Source organism: Bubalus kerabau, chromosome 20 (genome assembly GCF_029407905.1).
Source record: "Bubalus kerabau isolate K-KA32 ecotype Philippines breed swamp buffalo chromosome 20, PCC_UOA_SB_1v2, whole genome shotgun sequence".
Lineage (NCBI taxonomy): Eukaryota > Metazoa > Chordata > Mammalia > Artiodactyla > Bovidae > Bubalus > Bubalus kerabau.
The window spans coordinates 56,166,677-56,189,468 of record NC_073643.1 but is presented as its reverse complement, the minus strand read 5'-3'; the positions used below and the strand labels follow the sequence as shown (position 1 = coordinate 56,189,468).

The following is a 22,792-nucleotide window of genomic DNA, read 5'->3' as shown; positions in this document are numbered from 1 at the left end:
AGCAGACACTGCCTTCAATGCCCCTCCCTGTGGTGAGAGTCACAGATTCAGTACACCCGTCCTCACCCGCACCTCTGCTACAGACCCACCTTGCTTCCTTTCCTCTGCCCTGCCTCTACTGGGGCCGTTTGCTCCTCCCAGGTGGCCCTTTTCCTTCCTCATTGCACATTTAACTCCTGCCCATCTGCTCAGCGCCACCTCCTCCACGAAGTCTTCCCAGACCACCCTTTGGCCTGCACCCCAGCACCGCCTGGGACCCTTGTGTTGGCCTGCGACATCACACAACACTCGGCCATTCGGGCACAGGCTGTCATGCTGATTGAGTTTTGTGCTGCGCAGAGCATCTCAGATAAACAGCGAGACTATCCACAGTCCCGCCACCCAAACAAATCTAACAGGTTTCACATTTATGGGCCCTTCCATCCTTGGCTGGTCCAAGTGGGTGGGAGCCCAGGCCTGAGGCTGCCAGGAGGTCCGCCCAGCTCCACCCCGGGCCCTGCACTCCTTAGGGTTCAGGCAGTGTGTATGAGAGTGAAGAGGGAGGCTGCACTGTGTAGTAGAAAGAGCAGAGTTCAGCCAGGCTGAGCCAGATCTGGGCTCTGGAGTGAACTCACTGTGTGGCCTTGGGCACGTCGCTTCACTTCTCTGAGCCTCGGTTTACCTGTGAGGACAATAGCGATATCCTGGTGTGTGACGTAGGTGAGGCCCCTACCTAGCATGGTGCAGCCAGAGGGATGCCCATGGTGGGCTGGGTCCCTTCCCTGCTCCTCCCAAGGAGCCTGGACTTGGGAGTGACATAGGCCTGGGTTCAAATCCCGACTCTGCCCTTCATTGGCTGGGAGACCCTGGACAAGCTTCTTTCTGAGCCTGTGTTCCCTCACTTGTAAAATGGGAGAACAACTCAGCTTATATGTCCTTTTCCCACCTCTTCCTTCATCTTGAATGTGTCACTGTTCCCCATCTCTGGGCTGGCCCTGTCTCTCCATCATGTAACCCCTCCCCACCTACAGCCTGCATGAGCCTGCCTTCTCCAGGGAGTCCCCCTGGATTGCTGTCTTCCCCAGTGCTCTCAACTCTGCATAACTGTCATTTGGGCACTCTTTTTTTTGGGGGGGGGGTGGAATATGACTAGATTTCTCATACCCTTCCCCTGTGCTAGAGGCTTTGCTGGGCCTTCTGATCAGATGACCCTCAGAAAATACAGACAGACCAGCCTGGGGGCACCTGCAGGGTCCTTATGGTAGTTGAGAAACCACCCCCACCCCCCACACACACACACATCGCATCGAGCACATTGGCTCAGCCTGCTGCTGCTGCTGCCGCTAAGTCACTTCAGTCGTGTCCGACTCTGTGCGACCCCATAGACGGCAGCCCACCAGGCTCCTCTGTCTCTAGGATTCTCCAGGCAAGAACACTGGAGTGGATTACCATTTCCTTCTCCAATGCATGCATGCATGCTAAGTCACTTCAGTCATGTCCGACTCTGTGCAACCCCATGGATAGCAGCCCACCAGGCTCCTCTGTCCATGGGACTCTCTGGGCAAGAATACTGGAGTGGGTTGCCATTTCCTCCTCCTGGCTCAGCCTTGAGGAAGGCAAATAATGCTTGGTTCTGGGTCCAGTGGCCCAGCCTGTGACCCTGGCCAAGTTGCTTTGTCTCTGAGCCTCCAGGTCCATGTCTGTGTAGCCACCGGGCCCCCCCACATCTGCCTACGCACAGGGCTGTTTTGGGGACCACATGCCTAAACCAGTGGGACTATCCTTTGTGAATGGTGTGCTTGTGAGACGCTGTGTGATGTGGATCAAACACAGAGGCAGAACCCCTCAGTTCCTGCTCTGCATCAGCTCCCGCTATGACCTCAGCCCCCTGGGCCCTCAGTCTCCCCGTCTGACAAATGGGAGCAGACCAGCCTTCAGGAAGATTCAGCTGTCTCTCTAGCACTCAGGGCACAAAGGAAATCCTAAAGCCCTGAGCACAGACAGGAGGATGCAGGCCTGTGTCTGCAGTGTCTTCTACCTGGGCAGAGGAGACGAGCAGGAATCTCAGGGCGATCCTCTGTCCACAGGGCCGGGCAGGGGTGGTGGTGGGCAACAAACCCAGTGTCACCTTCTCCCCCTGCCGCCCGCCCACATGCCACCAGTGTGGCTGTGATGTCCACTCTGCAAGGGGACCCAGAGGTTCAGACACTTCACGTACAACTGGTTAAGATGTTGGGGAAAAATTTCAATTCTTTAAAAGTCTGTGTGGGTCAGACAGCATGCGAATGGGCCCTGGAGTGCAGGGGCCCATGAACTCAGCCTATTTTTTTTTCTAGTTTTGTATTTTAAAATAATTTCAAACTTTCAGAAAAGTTGCAGGAGTAGCATAATTAATGCCTGCATGCCCTCCCTCTGATAAAATTGCTATGGCCTTCCGCTGCCCTCGCTCTCAGGAGCCATACGCTCTCCTTGTCAGGACCCCTTCCTCCTTCAGGCGTGTCTCCCAAGAAAAGGTATTTTCATGAGTAACCACAGCACAACTGTCAACTCAGGAAGCACGCCCGACACACCACCCTCGTTCACATGTACCGCCAGTCCCCACAGCATCCCCCAGGCTGGGGCCCGGCGCACATGCCCTGCGGCATTTAGACATCCTGCTTCTTCAGACTCCCTTAACACCGGGCAGATCTGCAGCCTTTCCTGGAAAGCCAGTGGTTTTTAGCCCTTCTGGGTCATGAACCCCCATGAAAGCAGTGATCCCTCCTATTAGAAATAAATGCTCAGACTTGCCTCTTTGCACCCTGGCTTCCCACGTGGCGTTAGAGGTCAAGAACCCACCTGCCAGTGTAAGAGATGTAAGAGGTGCAGGTTCAGTCTCTGGGTAGGGAAGATCCCCTTTAGAAGGAAATGGGAACCCGCTCCAGTATCCTTCCCCAGGAAAATCCCATGGACTGAAGAGCCTGGTGGGCTACAGTCCATGGGGTCACAAAGAGTCAGAAAGGACTGATGAACACACCCACACACACACACACAGTGAATGCCACAGGAAACCAAAGACTAGGCAGAGACCAGCACGCTGTCCTCAAAAGCCATGGGGCCCACCCCCAGCAGACCCTCGGCTCAGCCCCCTGCAGGACCCCCCCCCTTACCCCTGGAACCAGAGCCCGAATGGCACGAGGTAACCCAGGACCTCGACAACCCTCTGGGGCCCGCTGCCCACCCTGCCCGCCAAGCGCAAGGCCAGGCACGGGGAGCCGGACCTGCTGCCACTGCCGCCGCCGCCGGGGAGCCTAGGACGACACCGTGACCGCGGGGAGGCCCTGTCTGCCACTCGGCCCGTGCTCTCTCCATTACACTACCCTGCCTCTTCTCCACGAGAGGCAGCGGGGTGTAGTGGATAGAGCACGGGTTCAAGTCCCGGCTCACCTCTCACAGCTGTGTGACCCTGGGCCATCGCTCAACCTCTCTGAGCCAGGGAGGCCGCAGGTGGGCGGAGGGGCCGGGGCTGGTACTCGCACCGAGGCCTGCCTCACTGGGTTGCTGTGAGGGGGACGGGCTCGTGGGTGCTGCAACGCTCTGCTGACTTGGAGTGCTCGTGGGTGTGCGTTATGGCTCTTGTTAACCGCGTCGGCAACAGTAAGGAAGACAGCACCGCGTCTGGGCCGGGGACCGCATGGGCTTGGCCTGGTGCTCTGCTGGAGGCAGGTGATAACTCCCGGACAGGGCCTCCATCCTTCTTCACGTCTCTACTCTCAGGAAAAGGCCTCTGAGACGGCCTGGCCTCTCCACTCTCCCTGTCCGGAGAGAGGCTTCAGAAGTCAAAGCCTGGAGGGTGAGGAGCTCTGTGCCGCGTGTGCTGTGCAGCCTCTCAGCCATTTGACCTCTCTGTGCTCAGAAGCTTCATTTCATAAAGCCAGGCTTCACTAGGCCTGCCCGCAGGGCTTCGGTGCACCCCACTTGTCATCGCCAGAGCCTGTGCCCTGAGATGCCATCTGGACCAGGTCTGGGGCAAGTCTGAGGCAGAGGTGGGCTTTGAGACTGCAGTCGGGTAGGTTCTGGCCCACACTCTGCTGCCAGCTCAGAGGCGGCAGGAATCACCTCCAGGAGGGCGAGATAAAGGTTCAGGTGGGGGGCCTGGACAGGCCATCCTGTTGGCTGGAGCCTACAGAGTTCCCGGGGTCCAAGCTCCTTTCTGACTCATGGATGGACGGACAGACAGGTGCTGACACGGCTCCCCCTGACTCACCTGCCTCCCTTTCACTCCTCGGGGCCGTGTCCCCAAAGAGCCCTGCCTCGGATTTTGTGCACATGCCTCCCTCCCCCACCGCCCCCAGCAAGAGGGAGAGAATAGGAGCTGGAGCCTCCCAGCTGCCCGAGCAATGTGCTTTGAAATGCAGGTGACGATGGTGACCTCACTGGGGTCCATGGCCACCGAGAGGGAAGAGCGGGCCACAGAGTGCGAGGCACGGATGGACCCTGTGTGCATATTGGTTCTCTTCTTCCCTCCCCCAGCACACCTCCAGTGGCTCCCCAGTGAACCCCGAACAGACACCCAACCCTGCAGCCCTCCTCCGCTCAGGCCGCCACTCTGTTCATGAGCCCTGAGCTTCAGCCCAGCTGATCCGTGGCTGTCTCCTGCCTTTGCCTGAGCGGGGCCCCAGCCCTCCCTGCTCCCACTGGTCTAGGGGCCCTTGGGTCTCTGTTGTCTTGTGTTGTTGCTCATCTGTGTCCCTGTCTGCTCCCCCAACTACACTGTGAGCCGGTGGAGGACAGGGACCACCGGGAGCCCCTTGGCACAGAGCGGGACCCCACCACACCCGTCCGTCGTGTGAACAAGCACAGCCCGGACAGGGAGCGACTTGTGGTCAGTCTGTCCGCTCAGCCTCTGCCCGCCCCTCCAGAGTCCCCGAGATGCTGCCTTTAATAGAGGCTACCCTCCCCCAGCCGGGAGGGACCCTCATCTCCGGGAGACCTGGGTTCCCAGACTTCACTGCCTAGAGGCGATGACTGAAGCCAGACCTCTAACAGTGGACAAAACTGAGGTCCACCAAGGAGAAGGCTGGCCTCAGGTCGCTCAGCAAACCAGAAGCAGACCACAGACTGATTCCCAGGGCCCTCCCTCCTCAGCCCAGGGCCCTCTCCATCGACCATCCCCTAGGCAGTGTATTCTGAGGGGCTCCTTGGGGACTTAGAGGAGGTGGGGACCACAGGATGGTGTCCAGAGGACCGTGGACATGGGAGCTTGGTGCACAGCCTAGTCAGGATGCCCCTCCCTAAAAGGGTCTCTGTCCACACCCACAGACCTGTGGCTTATATGCCCCTGGTTCTACTGTTGCAGCTTCGGCCCTTGGGCTTAAACCTCGTCCCCTGCAGGGGATCCTGGAGCTGGGTGGCCTGGTCCATTCGGTTCTTCCTCTGGCAGAAAGGGGCCGCCAGGCTCTGAGGTCCTCGTAGGGGAGGGGGGTGGGCAGTCCAGGGAGCTGTGGGGAGGAGGGCTGGGCTGGATGAATTTGACCCTTTGTAAAACCATGAAGATGGCTTATGGAAGGGGTGTGGATCTTCCATTATAAATGTAACACGTGCCCACCAAGAAAAATACAGAAAATGAGGCAGCAGTGACAACAGAGCTGTGGGAGGCAGAGAGGACGTGCACCCAGACCCTGCCCCCAGGGGCTCAGGGGCCAGGAGGCAGCCCTGGGGAAACTGCCGGCAGAGGAGACCAGAGCAGAGGCGACATCCTCCTGTGGGGGTCCAGGAAGTCACCTGAGAGGAGAGGCGTTTGTCCTGAGCCTCGAAGAGGAGGTTTTGGACAAGAAGTGGAAGAAGGGCATTCAGGCGGTGATAACTATGTGAGCAGAGATGGGCGTGGGGCTGGGGTTGGCGGCGGGACGGAAGGGCCACTCCCAGTGCTGCTCCCAGGGAGAGGGCGTGTGGCTGGAGTCAGTGGTCCGGGGCTCGGAGAAGGTTGAGAGCTGACCCAAGGGTTGCTAATGAAGGCGTCTGGACTTTGGGGAGCTGTGGAGGGTGCCTGAGCTGGGGGACAGTAGTCAGAGCTGAGGCTGGGCGTGCTGCTGAGGTGTGGAGGGAGGGGGTACCAGCGGGGGAGGTGATGCCCCCGACGCCTCTGGCCCCTCCAATGCGGAGGCCTGGAGGACCCCCGGGGCTCCTCGGTGCTGGGTGGGAGGTGTGCCGGCCCTTCTCCCCCACCTCCCCGTGTCCCCGTGTCCCCGTGTCCGGAGGCCACCTCTCTGGCTTCCTCTTCCTCCCCCCTCCTCCCGGCCTCCTGCTGCAGAGCTGCCAGCTCCCTGCTGAGCTGGGAGTGATTAGATCAGAAGGTGATTTGGGGTCTGATTATCTTGGGTGGAAATTGGCCCCCTGTGTCTTTTTCCATCCCGCCCAGGGCCGGGGGAGGGGGGGGGGGGCGGGCGGGCGGGGTTGGGGAGCGGCTTCTCTGTCGACACCCAGGCCGAGCCAGCTTTTCACGAACGTGTTTGGGACCAGCGTGTGGCCTTGTTTCTGAGGAAGTGCAGCATCTGACCAACCCGGCAGGGGGCTCTGTCCCTCACCAGCCAGGGACCCTGGACGGGCCACTCCTCCCAGAGCCCCGGGTTTCTCCTCTGCCAGCTGAGGGCCGGCGTGAGAGCTGACGAGATGATTGCACGTGAAGGGTCAGGGTTAAGGCTGGGGTTAGGATCGGGGTGAGGGCACGAGGCCTGGCGGGGAGTAGGTGTCCTGCGGAAGGTCGTGCTGATTCCGTCCCTGCCGTCTACGCCCTGTGAGTGCGCTGAAGTGTGTTCACCCCTCACCTTTAAAGATCTGCAGTGACCTCACACCACCCACAGGTGACCTCTCTGTGCCTTAGTTCCTCATCTAATATCGCTGATACGTAATAGTCCATCCTGCAAGCCCCCACACAGGCTGAGCCCGCGCTTGAGAAAGCTTTTTGTCAGCAAGTCACTGTAGTTCCCAAAGCCCTGTAATTGGGCTCAGGTTGTACTTGTGCCCCTCGTGAGGAGAGTGAGCTCCGGGGTCCGCCTGTGATGGGAAGACACCAGGTCTGGGCCTTCCAGCCTGGAGTCAGTGTTCGAGCGCTTTCTGTGGTCCCCACTGTTCCCTGCCTGGGGATGGGTGCGGAGCCTGGGGATGGGCGCAGAGCCTGGGGATGAGCGCAGAGCCTGGGGATGGGCGCAGAGCCTGGGGATGGGCATGGAGCCTGGGGATGGGCATGGAGCCAGCCGCACAGGGCATCACCTGAGAGCCTGGATTCTGGTACGGCTTGCTAGGCTCCAGGCTGCCTCTGGGAGCCTTCATGACTACGTTTGCCCTTCATGGATGGACAGACCAACCTTTACCACCTCAGAGGAACTTACTGGAGGATATCTGTCTGTCTGTAAAGCACTTTAAGATCCTGACATCCTAGAGGCCAAATGGCTGGAGCACCACAAACGCGCACACACACACGCAACCAGGCATGTGTGCAAACATGTACACGCACAGACACCATCTCAAAACATGGCTCAGGTCCTAGGAGGAAACGGAAAGGAGTGGACGAAACCTCTTGAAACGTGAAAATAGATTCCTTGCTTTAAGGAAAGTGCTTTCTGCCTTGACTTAGAACCTGTTGACTCTTATTTTACATCCAATCCTAATGAGTCTGTCCACCTAGACTTCAAGTCTGAAGCAAATTGAGAGAACCAGGAGAAGGCCTTTAGTGACAAGTGACCCTGAAAACAGGAAGAAACGACCATTGATCGTAAGTGGAAACAAGGAAAATCTGAAAACAGCAGGAGTTTGAGAAAGAAGTATTCAGGGGTGTTTGGTGTCTGGGTTTGGTGGTCATAGCCGCCTGTCTGATAGACCAGATATAATTCTTCCTGTGCAGCCTGGGGATGGCTGGAGACCCTACACCTCGCAGGACTGGATTCTTACCTCTCTGCTGGAGGAGGAGCTATGTGCTCGTATAGAGGATTTTCTAGCCAGAGCAGTAAAAAGGAAAAATCACAAAAAGACAAGCACTTGACAGGCCAAACTTCACTTCCCTAGGTTCTTTACTAAGCGGAGTGCCCACTTGTCAAGAAGAAGTTGACAACAAAGCCCCAAAGATAAGTAAAAGTGGAGCTACTCTGCTCAAAGGCCTCCCTCGCTCCTCCCCCACAGCTCCCCTCAGCCCCTGGAAGAATTCCAGGACCCTTTGGAACCCAGTTTGAAAAATCTAAAATCCTCGGAAGGGAGTTTGTAACTTTTCTTGTACCGTGGACTCCTGGGAAGGTCCGGGATCATTATCAGTTCAGTTCAGTCGCTCAGTAGTGTCCGACTCTTTGCGACCCCATGAATCGCAGCACACCATGCCTCCCTGTCCATCACAAACTCCCGGAGTTCACTCAGACTCATGTCCATCGAGTCAGTGATGCCATCCAGCCATCTCATCCTCTGTCGTCCCCTTCTCCTCCTGCCCTCAATCCCTCCCAGCATCAGAGTCTTTTCCAATGAGTCAACTCTTCACATGAGGTGGCCAAAGTACTGGAGTTTCAGCTTTAGCATCATTCCTTCCAAAGAAATCCCAGGGCTGATCTCCTTCAGAATGGACTGGTTGGAACTCCTTGAAGTCCAAGGGACTCTCAAGAGTCTTCTCCAACACCACAGTTCAGAAGCATCAATTCTTTGGCGCTCAGCCTTCTTCACAGTCCAACTCTTACATCCGTACATGACCACAGGAAAAACCATAGCCTTGACTAGACGAACCTTTGTTGGCAAAGTAATGTCTCTGCTTTTGAATATGCTATCTAGGTTGGTCATAACTTTCCTTCCAAGGAGTAAGCGTCTTTTAATTTCATGGCTGCCTTCACCATCTGCAGTGATTTTGGAGCCCAGAAAAACTGTTTCCACTGTTTCCCCATCTATTTTCCATGAAGTGATGGGACCAGATGCCATGATCTTCGTTTTCTGAAAGTTGAGCTTTAAGCCAACTTTTTCACTCTCCACTTTCACTTTCATCAAGAGGCTTTTGAGTTCCTCTTTACTTTCTGCCATAAGGGTGGTGTCATCTGCATATCTGAGGTTACTGATATTTCTCCCGGCAATCTTGATTCCAGCTTGTGTTTCTTCCAGTCCAGCGTTTCTCATGATGTACTCTGCATATAAGTTAAATAAACAGGGTGACAATATACAGCCTTGATGTACTCCTTTTCCTATTTGGAACCAGTCTGTTGTTCCATGTCCAGTTCTAACTGTTGCTTCCTGACCTGCATATAGGTTTCTCAAGAGGCAGATCAGGTGGTCTGGTATTCCCATCTCTTTCAGAATTTTCCAGTTTGTTGTGATCCACACAGTCAAAGGCTTTGGCATAGGCAATAAAGCAGAAATAGATGTTTTTCTGGAACTCTCTTGCTTTTTCCATGATCCAGCAGATGTTGGCAATTTGATCTCTGGTTCCTCTGAGATGAAGCCAGGGGTCGGCCACCCTTATTCAGAATAAAGCTTTGAAATATATGAAATACCTTGGATCACAAAGGAAGTCAATTATATTGAAATAGCTAAAGTAATTTTAAAAGAATAAATGTGTGATATAGTAACATATGTGTTTCTTTATTAGTATACTGAATAATGAGATCCAGCAATCAATATAATAACAGCCTTAGTTGTAAAATAAGCATAAGCCTAAAAAGTATCTTATCTTGGTGGCACCCCTGATAGCTCAGCTGGTAATGAATCCACTTGCAATGCAGGAGACCCCAGTTCAATCCCTGGGTTGGGAAGATCCACTGGAGAAGGGAGAGGCTACCCACTCCAGTATTTTGGCCTGGAGAATTCCATGGACTGTATAGTCCATGGGGTCATAAAGAGTTGGACATGACTGAGCAACTTTCACTTTCAAAAAGTAAGAGATATTTTTCTTTATTTCAAAAATAAAGAGATATTTTTAAAAACTGTGATTTTTGTAACATGTGTAATGGTGTTGTGGGCACCACTGACACTCCTGCAGTTTATTGCCTTTGTTCTTAATGGAGGAAAAATGCTAAATTTCAGTTTGATGTCTGTGAAAATAAAGATTTCATTGTTTCCTCATCCAAGTTCTCAGAGCTCTGAATTCTTTCCTTAGATCTTTGGGGAGGAAGTGGACTTCATTTTAAGCAGTCCTGCCCAGGGCTTAATTGGCATTTTTCTTGCCAATTGCAGAATTAAGTAGAATGAGGTATGGTTCTAGATATATCAATAAAGGAAGAGACAAGAGTGGTCCCTGCTTGACCTGTAAGGCAGGGAGAGGAGGAATGGGGAGAGAGAAGAGAGAGGAAGGAACTCACCAGGAATGGGTAGGAGAGGATAAGCCTGAGCTTTCCAGGGGCCTAAGAGCTGAGTACAGCAGTGTTTGAGAACCTGGCTCATCATAGCATTGTCCCAAGGTATAGTCATCTTTAAAGGATCCACTAAGATGATACACATTAAATCTTCACTGTAGGTGGTGCCCCAGGACCTCGACAGGCAAATTGCCAGGAGCAGACTGGGACCAGATTCCTCCCACTCCTTGGGGGAGGGGGTCTGGGCTGTGCAATGGTAACTTGGCCTTCATCCCCATCCCTAGGTACCCACGTGATGGAGGGCTCTGGACGGATGGTGGTGACTGCCGTGGGTGTGAACTCTCAGACTGGCATTATCTTTACCCTGCTGGGGGCCGGTGGTGAAGAGGAAGAGAAGAAAGACAAGAAAGGTAAGCCCAGCCCCCTCATGGACCAGGAGAGGAACTCTTAAGGCCACATTTTTTTGTTGTTGATTCTTTCACTCAACAAGCGAGTTATTGAGTGCCTTTTATGTCCACACCCTGTGCCAATAGTCGCCTCCTGCATCCTCGAGGCCCTGCTTGGGCCAGGAGGCTCTGTCTGTTCCATCTCCAGGGTCTTGTCCCAGTCTCTGTCTTGTCCAGTCATGTCATGGGGGTGCTCCCCTTCCCCTCCGAGCCAGGCCAAGGGTGCTGAGCCTTTTCTTCAGTCTCCAGCCTCAAGTGTGACCTGGTCCATCATCAGCCCTGATATTGAGGAGAAAACCCCACCTGGGCATATTCCTTCACTACTCTCAATTCCACTGGGCAGAGCTGCACACTCAGTGGAGACTCTACCCAGAGGTGATAGGGGAGCTTCTGGGGAAGGTGCCTCCAAATCAGCTGTTATGAGCCCCTCTCTGATGCCCCTGGAGCTGCCATCTCAGCTGAGTTCTGTTTCCTCCTCTCCCAGAAGCAAGTGTCCTCACTCCATGGGCTCCCCTTGGTGCAGCAGGTTGGCATCTTGGGCTGGAAGTGCCTCTCAGAGCATAGGAGGGCTGGTTGGGAGACGTGAGCCCCGGTCCCATCAGACCGGACCCAAATCTAACATCCAGCCTCTGGACCAAAACAGCTGGCTACTTACCTGACATTCACACTCGGTCTTGGGGACCCTCCCCCTCTCACAAAGTCTTCAGTCCTTTGTCTCCTTCCCCAAGCCCCAGAGGAGGGTCCCCAACATCCAGACCTTCTGGAACCCAGGGGAAGGAGATGAGATAGTAGAAGACCCCGCTTTTGGTTTTAGGGACAACGGGACTAACCTCCAGCTCTCAGAGGTCAGCTAGTCTTGGCCTGGGACACAATCAAAGGTTACTTGTTTCCAGGGCCAAAACCTGTTTCCTACTGGGGTCCTCCTAAGATTATGGCTGCCGCAGCAGTGGAAACAATGGCAGTAAGCTGTGATCTGTGCAAGCTGAGGTTGAAACTGAGGACAAGTCTTGGCCATGAGGCGCAGAGCATGTCAGGACAGCGTCCACACAGTGGCGTAGCAGCTGTGGCCACCAGTGGCCCCCGGTGCAGGCAGTTGGGCAGGATGTAGCAGTTCTGCCCACTTCCTTGGCCTCGGTGGGGCCCGGGTGAGGGGCAGAAATGCCCAGAAGCTCCCACGGGCCAGACTGGTGTTTTTTAAAATGCCGATAAGAAAACAGGCCTCTTCTGCCCGGCATGGGTCAGAGTCCCTTGCTGAACGTTGCCCCATCGACGAGATGGGGACAGCAGTGCAGAAGGAAGAGGTGGGATACGGGGGGACATGGCAGAGGAAGATGGGGGCGACCCAGCCTCTCAGGCCCCTGAGAGCAGACCCGGGGGCTTCCCAGGGCTGGACCCCCTTAGCACTTCCATCCCATCACCTCCACCAGGGACGCTGCTTACAACCCTCCATTTCAGGATGACTCTGGGTGTGCCAGAGTGTGTGTGTGTGTGTGTGTGTGTGTGTGTGTGTGTGTGCATGTGTGGGCGGGCGTGTATGTGGCTGTACATGCTTCTCCTTCATTAACATGTCTCAAAAATCGTCACACAGGTGTGAAGAAGGGGGATGGCCTTCAGCTACCAGGTACAGTAAGACACCCCCCAGGGTAGAAGGGGCGTTTAGAAGTAGCAGGAGCCATTGACCCCTGAGCCCTGGCCCCAGACCCCCAGCACACAGCTAGAAGGGTACCCGATGGCTGGGGGCTCTGCCCCCAACCCCAAAACTCCTCTGTGGCCCCATGTGCTGCCAGCCCCACAGGACAGGCCAGCACCCCACGCTGCCCTTCCAGTGCTTCCAGGGCAGATGGTGCCCCCACTGCCTCTAAATCCCAGACAGCCGCACGCCATGTGCGCTCAGCACCACGTGACCCCACAGAGCCCCTCGCCCCACGGCACGACCAACTCACCCAGCATCTATTCCCTCTCCTTCCCACAGAACCCGTCTCCCCCAACCCCAAGAGAAAACAGCCAGAGCGAATTTGAGCATCTCATATCATTTTTGATTTCTAAATTAAGGAAATCTCATTAGTACCCTCTCTGTCTCGTGCACAAGATGCAACATGCCTGATGTCATATTTTAAGTGGTGGGGCATCTCCTATGGGCAAGACCAAGGCAGCCTTTTGAGGGTCAGTCAGGAAAGGAGGAGTCGGCCACGGGCAGTGGCCTGAGTCAAACACACAAATCCAAGGTCACTGCCGTGAAAGATGTCCTTCCAGGACACAGCAACCGTCACAACAAATGCCCATTCGGAACGGCCAGGGCTATTACTGCACCCCGTGCTGAATCGACTCCTGGCCACGGGTCCCTCTGGCCGTGATGGTCAGCCAGCGCCCCCACCCACCTTCATAGAACCCTCACTGACAGAGAGACCTGCCCTGTTGGTTGGGCCAACGGGATGCCTGGGTCCAGACCTCACACCGACCATCCCACCTACCCACGTTGATCATCCTCCATATTTTATTTCAAAGACCTTCCATGTCTGAGTTTCTCCCCCCCGACTTGTGTGTCATCTCCAAGGGAACATTTCACCCACCCACCACCCACCCCCAAATTTGAGTTTCTTGATTTCCGGTGGAGATGTGTGTTTCCGACCATAGTCACGTCACTCCCCGCACGTTGGTTCGCGTCTACTGTTGCTGCCGTCTGCACTGCTGCTTTCCTCCATTTTGACCACTGCATTTTTCATCCCTCCCACCCCCACAGCGGCCGATGGTGCGGCAGGTTCAAATGCTGCAGATAGTGCAAATACCAGCGTAGTCAATGGTACGTCTCCCACCCCGCCCCCGGGGAGCTCTCGGTCTTGGGCGATGGGCGCCTCCCCACCCCCAGCTCTGGGCTTTCCTCTCCCTGTTCAGGATGGCCCAGACTTGGATGTGCATGGGCAGCTCGGGGACAGTCGTCCTCTCACACACGGGGCAGGTGCTTAAGAGAGAAGCCACCCCCGGGCACCCAGCTCCGCTCCCACCGGCGGTGGTCAAAGTTGGCCCCTTGATCCCCAGTGGAGCCCCGAAGAGGGACATGACCTTGGCTTCAGATCTGGTCCCCTCTCCCTCCCTGGAAGCAGCGTCCCTCCCTGCGTGGCCCTCTCCTAAGCACATTCCTGGTCCCGGCTTGGGGGAAGAAGGCCCGGGGTCAGGACCCGGGCTGAGGCTGGCCTCTGGGTCCCCAGTGCAGGCTCCCGTCCTTGACTCAAACCATTCCCTCGAGGCAGGGGGACCCAGGCCTGCATTCAGCTCCTGGGCCCCGCCCTGTAGCATGGCTGACCCACTACTACACGTTCTTCTCTTCTTTCGTGGAGTGAACGGGCAGGAGCTTTGCTTGGGCTCGGGCCCAGTTCTGTCCCTCGGGTGTGGACTGGTGTTTCTTGCTGTTGCCTGTGCTGGAGCATCTGTCCTGAGTCTCTGCATTCTTACCGGCCCTCTCGGGGATGGGCGATGGGGGTAAGGGCTGCCCCTGTAGCTTGGGTCTGCATCTCACCCTCCTTACACACAGGCAGGAAGGAACTCCTTTCACTGGCCTCCGCGCCTTTTGGAAGATTTCACACCTCTATACCCTCCCATCTTCTCTGGTCATCCCCGTCCCCAAGTCAGGTGACATAAAGTCACCCGGTCTGCTCCTAAGAGCTTTTAGGGTTCGGACATGAAACCATTGGCCCCGAGAATTGAAGGGAAGGGAAAGCTTTTTCTTTCCTCAGCATCACTCATCCCAGGAACTGAGCAGCAGGTTTCTCATCCATCATGTCATTTACTCCTCACCACTCCCAGAAAACGTGGAGCTGTGGTTCTGCCTCCTCCTCCCCTTCCCTGTCCCAGGCCTCTGGCTAAGCCACTTGGATTCAAAGTGACCCAAGATGGAAGCAGCTAGCAGATGTCAGGGACTGGGCAACACCCCTCTGTGAGCAGCACCTGGCCAGGAAGGGCTAATTTGGGTGTGGGTCTATTTCAGGCACAGGAAGAGAAAAGAGGACAGCCTGGGGTGTGGGAGGTGTCACATGTGAGGGAGGAGCCGAGCTGGTGCTTTAGTTGCTAAGCCTTCTCCGACTCTTGCCGCCCCATGGACTGTAGCCTGCCAGGCTCCTCTGTCCATGAGATTTTCCAGGCACGAGTACTGGAGTGGGTTGCTGTTCCCTTCTCCAGGGGATCTTTTCAACCCAGGGATAAAACCCGGGTCTCCTGCATTGCAGGCAGATTCTTTACAGACTGAGCCACCAGAGAAGACCTAACAGGGAGAAATGATGTAGGCAAATCCACGTAGGTGAGGGAGAGGGGAAGGAGGAAACAGAAAGTGACGGCCTGCTTCCCCCCACCCCTCCTGGATGATGAATCTGCTGGGACCGCATCCAGACTGCTACTGCTGCTGCTAAGTTGCTTCAGTCGTGTCCGACTCTGTGCGACCCCATGGACGGCAGCCCACTGGGGTTACCCCCGTCCCTGGGATTCTCCAGGCAAGAACACTGGAGTGGGTTGCCATTTCCTTCTCCAATGCATGGAAGTGAAAAGTGAAAGTGAAGTCGCTCAGTTGTGTCCGACTCTTAGTGACCCCATGGACTGCAGCCTACCAGGCTCCTCCGTCCATGGGATTTTCCAGGCAAGAGTACTGGAGTGGGTTGCCATTGCCTTCTCACTGGTGGGTCTCAAAAAGGCAGGAGCCTCACTTCCAGTTCAAGCCAAAAACACCCATATATTCTCAAGAAAAACTGTAGGAAAAGATGGGGAAACATCATTTCTTACCCACTTTCTGTGCACCAGGCACTTTGCAAGTGTCTCATTTAATCCTCATGATGACCCTATGGGTCAGTTTTTTGTCCCTACTTTAAAGTGAGGAAACTGAGTCTCATGGAGATGAAGACACTAGTCCAAGGTCACAGAGCTAGGCAGTAGCAAAGCTGCGACGTGAAGCCAGGCCTACCTGGCTCTAAAGTGTGTGCTGCTCTTCCAGGTGTAAATTTCACATGATGTAGGGACTTTCCCTGGTGGTCCAGGGGTTAAGACTTCAGCTTCCAATGCAGGGGGTGCGAGTCCAATCCCTGGTCAGAGAGCTAAGATTCCCACATGCCTCGCGGCCAGAAAACCAAAACAGAAGCACTATTGTTCCAGATTCAATACGGACTTTTAAAATGGTCCACATCCTCAAAAAAAGAAAAGCTTTAAAAAATAAATAATCTTCACAAGCACGTTAAGAAGTCTTCCCTGAAAGGAAAGGATCCTGTGGTCAAAACTGTTTTAAGAACCACTGGGTAGAATTGGTTTCCTCCTTGTTGCAGAAAGACAGCCTCTATCGTGCTATGGGATAGAGTTAGAGTCACACGGGGCTTCCCAGACTGACGTGGCTGCAGGACCCTTCCTGGCTGAATGTCGTGGGATTGGTAGACCCCCCAAAATACTCTGGAGCCGGTGCTCTAAGCTGTTGTTACTCGAATTGTGACCGGAGGCCCGCATGCTCCTGGGCATCTCCCAGGAGCTCGTTAGAAATGCAGACTCTCAGGCCCCACCCAGACCTAGCGAATGAGAACCTGCCTTCTGACGCACCCTCCAGGCTCCAGGCAGAGGGCACTGAAGGCTGAGGGGGCTAAGCTGAGCTTTGTGAGTGAGAGAATGGACCATTCCTTTCCACTCTTTGATCTGAGCCAAGTCAGGATGTCCTGGATGTGGAAGACACACTTAGCTGGCAGGATGCCCCCTCCTCGCTCCACTGCCCCCAAGCCCCTCCCAACTGAGCGCTAAGGGGTGTCCCATTCATTTTGGAGGCATTATAATTGCCATTTTAATTTTATTATTTATTTTATATTTATTGACACGCGTGCATGCGTGCTAAGTCGCTTCAGTCATGTCTGACTCTTTGCAACCCCATGGACTACAGCCCATCAGACTCCTCTGTCCATGGGATTCTCCAGGCAAAAACACTGGAGTGGTTTGCCATGCCCTCCTCCAAGAGATCTTCCTGACCCAGGGATAGAATGAGCATCTCTTGTGTCTCCTGCATTGGCAGGCGGGTCCTTTACCACTAGCACCACCTGGGAAACCCATTTATTGATATATCACTATTGAATACATCACTTTTAATCATGATTGTAAGTGACACATTGCTCTTAACACTGGACACTTACAGGGTACTTTGCAGTGCTTTTCATAAGCATCACCTTGGTTGAAATTGTTGCATTTCACAGGGGGACAAATGTAGGCACAGGTAAGAGAAGTGATGCTTCCCAGTTCTCCTAGTTAGCAGTCTGTCTCCTCAAAGCTTGTTTATGGGATCTCCATGGACCCTCCACGTCGAGGCTTTCTGCATCCATGACCCTCGCAGTGCACAGAGAGGACTGATCCATTTGGTAAAAATGCATCTGGCATCTGATGCAGAGAGGCCTCTGGGTCTCCACCCTGGTCCCCCAGCCTGGGTCCTGTCCTCCATCCCAACTCCTCTTAATCAGCCCATCTTCCAGGTCCCATGGCGGGCCAGAGCAGCACCCCACCACCGTTCCAGGGCCAGGCAAGCACCGATTTGGCTAAGGAGAGCCCCCAAATGAGCCCTCGCTTCTAAGAAACTGGGCCAGCTGCGCCCAAGTGCCCCCAGGACATGGCTCCCTCCCTCAAACATATGCATTGTTGATTATTTTTCTGGCCACGTGATCGCTATGGAAATAAAAGAGGAAATTGCTAGCTTGGTTAATGGGCGCACGTGGGCTATTGCATCTGATAATGTGCAATGCAAACAAAGGTCCCTCTGTGCCCTCGCACACCAGCTACTGAAGCCGAGTCCTCTGGTGCCTTTTAGCCCAGTTAGTAAAATTACGTTTAAAAATAAAAACAACTGTTGTAGTTCATTCCAATCGGCTCCGAGAAGCCGCCTTCTGTGTTGTTTCTTAATCTGGTAGAAAGGATTTTAGAATAGAGGGATGGGGGCCTTTCCCTTTCAACCCCAGGGCAGGTCACTGACCCTTTGCTAGCAGGCTCAATGGGAACAGCCCGGCACTGTTGCAGAGACGGTATGGAGCTGGCACCCAGCAAGCTGCTGCTTCCCTCTGAGGCAGTCGGTGTGACGTTATGTGGTGTGGGGACGACAGTGTTTACAGAGGGTCGTCAGGATGCTCTGTACATGACAGCTGCCTCTGAACCTCCCTCAGCTTGTTTCCTCGTTGTAAAACGAGAGGGATGAACGCCCCTCCCGCCCCACCCTACAGGGTACCAGGAAAACCGACAAGATGTGAGGCACTTGCAGACTGCCAAACGCTGCTGGGCGGGTGGTTCTCCTAAAAGGTGACTTCTAGGTGCTCCGGGAGGCAAGATGACAACCCCTTGTTACGGAGGCGGAAGCCAAGCTGGGGGCAGTGGACTCACAGGGCTAGCTGCTCCTGAAACAGCAGCTTCAGGAGCCCAGTCCCACCAGTGCCACGTCAGTGCCCACCCTACCGCAGGCTCAGGGCATGGTGGGTAGCTGCTTTCTCCCAAGGGGGGCAAAAATGTGCATACACCTTGGGGCCAGCTGTCCACTCACCTGCGGAGAGCTGGCAGAGCCCCCGCTGAGTGTCCCTCCCTGAGCCGCAGCTTCTTATCTGTCTGTGGGTGTGATCCCGGAGCGCCCAGCAGGCATGCGGTGAGGACCAGCAGGTCATGTATGGGCCTGGCCCACGAACTGTGAGGACGTCCTTCACGGTCATTATCCAGGAGTGGTGAGGGGTTCAGCAACCTTCTCTGAGTCCTCCTGAGGTGGCGAGCCATCGGGCAAAGCCCAGGGCGAGCCAGGGGACATGAGGATGCCCCCATCCCTGCAGGGCCAGCAGGTGCGGGTAGGTGTCTAATTACCAGGTAGCAGTCACCAATACCTCCCACCCTGTGAATGCAGCCCGCACGCTCTGGGCTGAGCCTGGGGAGGCAGCCTCCCACGTTGCCCCGTTTACAGGGTGCGGAGCCCCAGATTCAGCACTAGACATGTGATAGAGCTGGGGGTAGGGGGCACCCAGGGGTTCCCACCAAGCCAACTTCACCTCTCTGCTGTGGCCCGAACTAGGCAACCTTGAGTGACGAGCACACGCTTTAGTGGAGGGGTGGGGCGGGGTGGCTTCCCCTTGGGCACCACGGCATGGCCCCAAACACCTGTGGGTGCCTCCGAGCCCACTGTTGGGAGCCTCTGCACACCCTTTGCCTGAATCACTCTCAGTGAGGCTGAGGGTCGGGGGGAGGGTTGTCCATGTCGTGGCTTCGTCCTCCACCACCAGGAGGAAGAGGAGCTGGAATCATCTCTCCTGGAGCCAGAAGCTAAGGAGCACATTGACCAAATGCCTCCCCGTTCTAGAATCAACCTCTCTCTCTCTCTGTTTCCTTTTGCCTCTTCTCAGCCCACATAAAGCACCAACCAAATTCCAAATTCATCACTGGGGACCTGAGATCTCTCATTCCTTCTGCTTGTGTGGTCCCTTTACCCTAAAGGCTGCTGTCTAATCTGTAAAATGCTCACGGCCAACATAACCCCCACGGAAGCCCCCGCTCTACACCCTCAGAGAATCAAGAGAGACCCTGCAGTCCCCGCAGGTTTGCTCTTGCCTGGGGGGCCTCCCCGGCATCCCCGTACTGAGGAGCAGAGCCGGCTCGGCCCTCCCCACCCCCCAACTGACATGAACGTCCGTGGCCCTGTTGCGTCTTCATGGTGACCGATGTGTGTTGTCTGTTCTCTGTCGTCTGTTCAAATTCTTTGTCGTGTAGGTAAAATGCAGGATGGCAATGCGGACACCAGCCAGAGCAAAGGTAACCCTTTTGTATTAACCTGATCCCTGCGGCCCCTCCCTGCCGGTTCTAGGGGCCACAGCAGAGACAGACGTCTACACCTGTGGGCGCCTGATGTCTCTGGGCGGGGGGTAGCTGTGATCTCGTGGTACCAGGACAAATGGAAGTGGCACTGTCCTCACGACAGTCCACCCGCAAGCCAGTGTCTCCCCTGCTTTGAGCTGTATCCCCGTTCAGCTGAAGGCTTGAAGCTGGTTCTTCAGGATCTTCAGGGGCCAAGGGGTCGGGCTCCAAGCCACCAGTCAGGGCTGTGCTGAAGGAGCAGGGTCTTGGAACCCGTGGATGAGGACACACTCCTCCACTTTTTAAGCCCACTTTTGTCCCTTCTGTCTAGTGACTACTCAATATTCCAGCAACATGGCCCAAGGACCAACTGGGCAGAGCCCAAGCCTGTGTCTTGTCTGATGCGGAAAAGCCGAAGAGCCCTTTGGGGAAGGGCTGGTGGACTTGTTCAGGCCCAGAGGCGCCCCCAGCCCCTTCATGCTGCAAATCCAGGGTGGAGACATGTCACTCCGTGCTGTGTTCTGTGGCCCTGGGTCCAGGGTCTCCAGCAGAGAGAGGCCGACCCCCTCATCACACAGAATCTGTGCCGGCCATGCAGGGGGGCTCAGGCGGGGGAGTGAGGGTCTCACCGTGCTCCCCTGGGCAGGGGGCTGGGTGCCGACACCCGCACCCTGCAGGCTAACCTGTGGGTGTGCATGTCTGTGTGTGTGCACGTGTCTGTGTGTGCGTGTGTGTGTGTACATATGTGTGTGATCTGCTCCCTGCAGCCAAACAGCAGGACGGGGCGGCCGCCATGGAGATGCAACCCCTCAAGAGTGCCGAGGGGGGAGACGCTGATGACAAGAAGAAGGCCAACATGCACAAGAAGGAGAAGTCGGTGCTGCAGGGCAAGCTCACCAAGCTGGCTGTGCAGATCGGCAAGGCGGGTGAGCGTGCGGCCCTGGCAGATGGCACGGGGTTGGGGGGACGCGGGGCACGCAGGGGGATCCCCGGGGCAGAGCCCTGCCCCTGGCTGGGCCTCGGCTACCTCATCTGCAAAGAGAGGGCTTGCATGAGACCTACCCTTGTCTGCCACGGCAACCAGTCTGAGTCCTGATATAGCAGGCACCTCAGCTAGCACTTAGGTGCAAGAGTGAAGCGTGGGCTCTGGGGGCAGCCTGCCTGCATTCTTGTTGAGCTCCAGCTCTGAGGTCTTGAGCAAGTACCTTCACCAAGCTCTGAACCTCCGCTCCCAGTCTGTGGACTTGGGCTCCTGTCCCCCACTTCACAGGTTGCTGTGAGGAGTAAAGGAGATTATTTACATGTCCAGGCAAGGGTGGTGGCTGGATGTGGGCAGACCCTGTAGGAGTTGGCCATGCATGCTTTATCCTGAGGACATTGGGAGCCCTGGAGGAGGTGTGAGCAAGGATGGAGTTGAGCTCTATGATGACCACCCCCAGCTGCCAGGCAAAGGAAAGATTGGGAAGATTGAGGGCAGTGCTAGGAGCCCAGGGAGAAGCCCCTTGTCTGAGCCCCAACATAAGATGGTTGGATGGCACTGCCAACTCAAGGGACATGAGTTTGAGCAAAGGTAGTGAAGGTAGTGAAAGGAGGTAGTGAAGGACAGAGGAGCCCCGTGTGCTGCAGTCCATGGGGTCACAAAGACTCAGACACGACTGAACAACAACAAGAGCCAGGTTTCCCAACCGAGTTGATAGCTACAGTTGACAGCTGATGACTGCCGCTCTGGCCCCCAAAGCCGAGCCCGGCTGCACGGTGAGCCCTGCCCACCCGACATGGTCTTGGCCTCTCCTCCTGGGTAAGGATATGGCAAACACCATGGCCTCCCCACCTGGCTGCCTGCTCCTCCACGGCTGTCTCCCAGCTCTAATTATAGGCACCGCAGTGTGGAGAAGAGAGGCAAATTGCAGGCTTGGCCGTCTATATTTAAACTCAGGGGCCTGGTGACAGCTCCCGGCTGCCGGGAGCTTGGCATCCCGCCCCTGCGACTGTCAGACGGGGCTCGAGCTGGCTCTTCAACTCCACAGCTGGCAGTGGGGGCGGGCGGCAATGGGTCCGGGGATTTCCTCCATCCCTACCACAGGGAAGGCTCCACGGCAGCGTGCTCCTGGAGGGCAGGGAGCAGAGCCGTGAGAAGCATCCCATGGCCTTCCCTGTCCTGGCTCATCCCCTCCGCCACTCAGTCAGCCCTGCCAGGCGTGGGGCACAGAGTCGCACCCTTCTGGTTCACATCCCACTTCTGCTCCTATCCTGGGATGGATTCCTTGCAAGCAGAGCCTGAGATGGGTAGGCACAGGGTTTGGGAAGGGGTGCTCTCACGGGGAGACCTGGAAAGGGTCTGGGATGCCACAGAGCCTAGGAAGACTCAGACTAAGCCGAGGTTTCCGGAGAAATCCCAGTCCCCACCTGATCCCACAGGGAGCGCTGGAGCATGAATACCTCTACAGGGCCCAACCCGCACTGCAGCAAGGCGGCTGGGCTTCTGGACCCCCACGTCAGCCCCTGGATATTGGCCATCAGATTGGGGTGGGTGGAACTGCCACGCACTTTTTGACAAGGAGACCCCAGTCTCCTCTGGCAAAGGCTGCAGGTGTGGGCAGCTTCAGCTACACCCGCACAGCACTGAGGTAGATGGGGGTGGTTGGGCACATGGGGCTGGCAAGAGGGATCCAGGTGAGTAGCTACCTGCAGGTACTAATTCGACAGTGCCTCCCTGGCCTGTGGCCTCGGGCACATCACTTCCCCTCCCTGCTGTTGTTCAGTCACCCAGTTGTGTCCAACTCTGTGACCCCATGGACTACAGCACGCCAGGCTTCCCTGTCCTTCACTATCTCCCTGAGTTTGCTCAGACTCATGTCCATTGAGTCAGTGATGCCATCCAAACATCTCATCCTCTGTTGCCCCTTCTCCTCCTGCCTTCAATCTTTCCCAGCATGGTGATCTTTTCCAATGATTCGGCTCTTCGCATCAGGTTACCAAAGTATTGGAGCTTCAGCATCAGTCCTTCCAATGAATATTCAGGACTGATTTCCTGTAGGATTTACTGGTTTGATCTCCTTGCAGTCCAAGGGACTCTCAAGAGTCTTCTCCAGCACCACAATTTGAAAGCATAAATCCTTCGGCGCTCAGCCTTCTTTACAGTCCAGCTCTCACATCCATATGTGACCACGGGAGTTATCCTCTTAGCGTATTTGTTTGTTTCTTGTTTGTGTCCTCCTCTAGAATCTCAGCTTCCCAAGGGCAGGGACTCTGTTT

The 22,792-nt window shown here is 55.6% G+C and overlaps 1 protein-coding gene across 5 annotated transcripts in view; it reads left to right on the top strand.

Moving 5' to 3' along the window:
• The window catches only part of ATP2B2 (ATPase plasma membrane Ca2+ transporting 2), a 136,824-nt gene that overhangs the window by 63,572 nt on the left and 50,460 nt on the right, over positions 1-22,792 (top strand). For 3 of the 5 annotated variants that reach the window (XM_055556990.1, XM_055556986.1, XM_055556987.1), the window contains exons 6-10: positions 10,559-10,684; positions 12,309-12,341; positions 13,461-13,520; positions 19,454-19,495; positions 20,305-20,463. In XM_055556990.1, the coding sequence (XP_055412965.1) occupies positions 10,559-10,684; positions 12,309-12,341; positions 13,461-13,520; positions 19,454-19,495; positions 20,305-20,463 (420 nt within the window). The remainder of the gene's footprint in view (positions 1-10,558; positions 10,685-12,308; positions 12,342-13,460; positions 13,521-19,453; positions 19,496-20,304; positions 20,464-22,792) is intronic. The other 2 variants (XM_055556988.1, XM_055556989.1) reach the window with 1 other exon arrangement.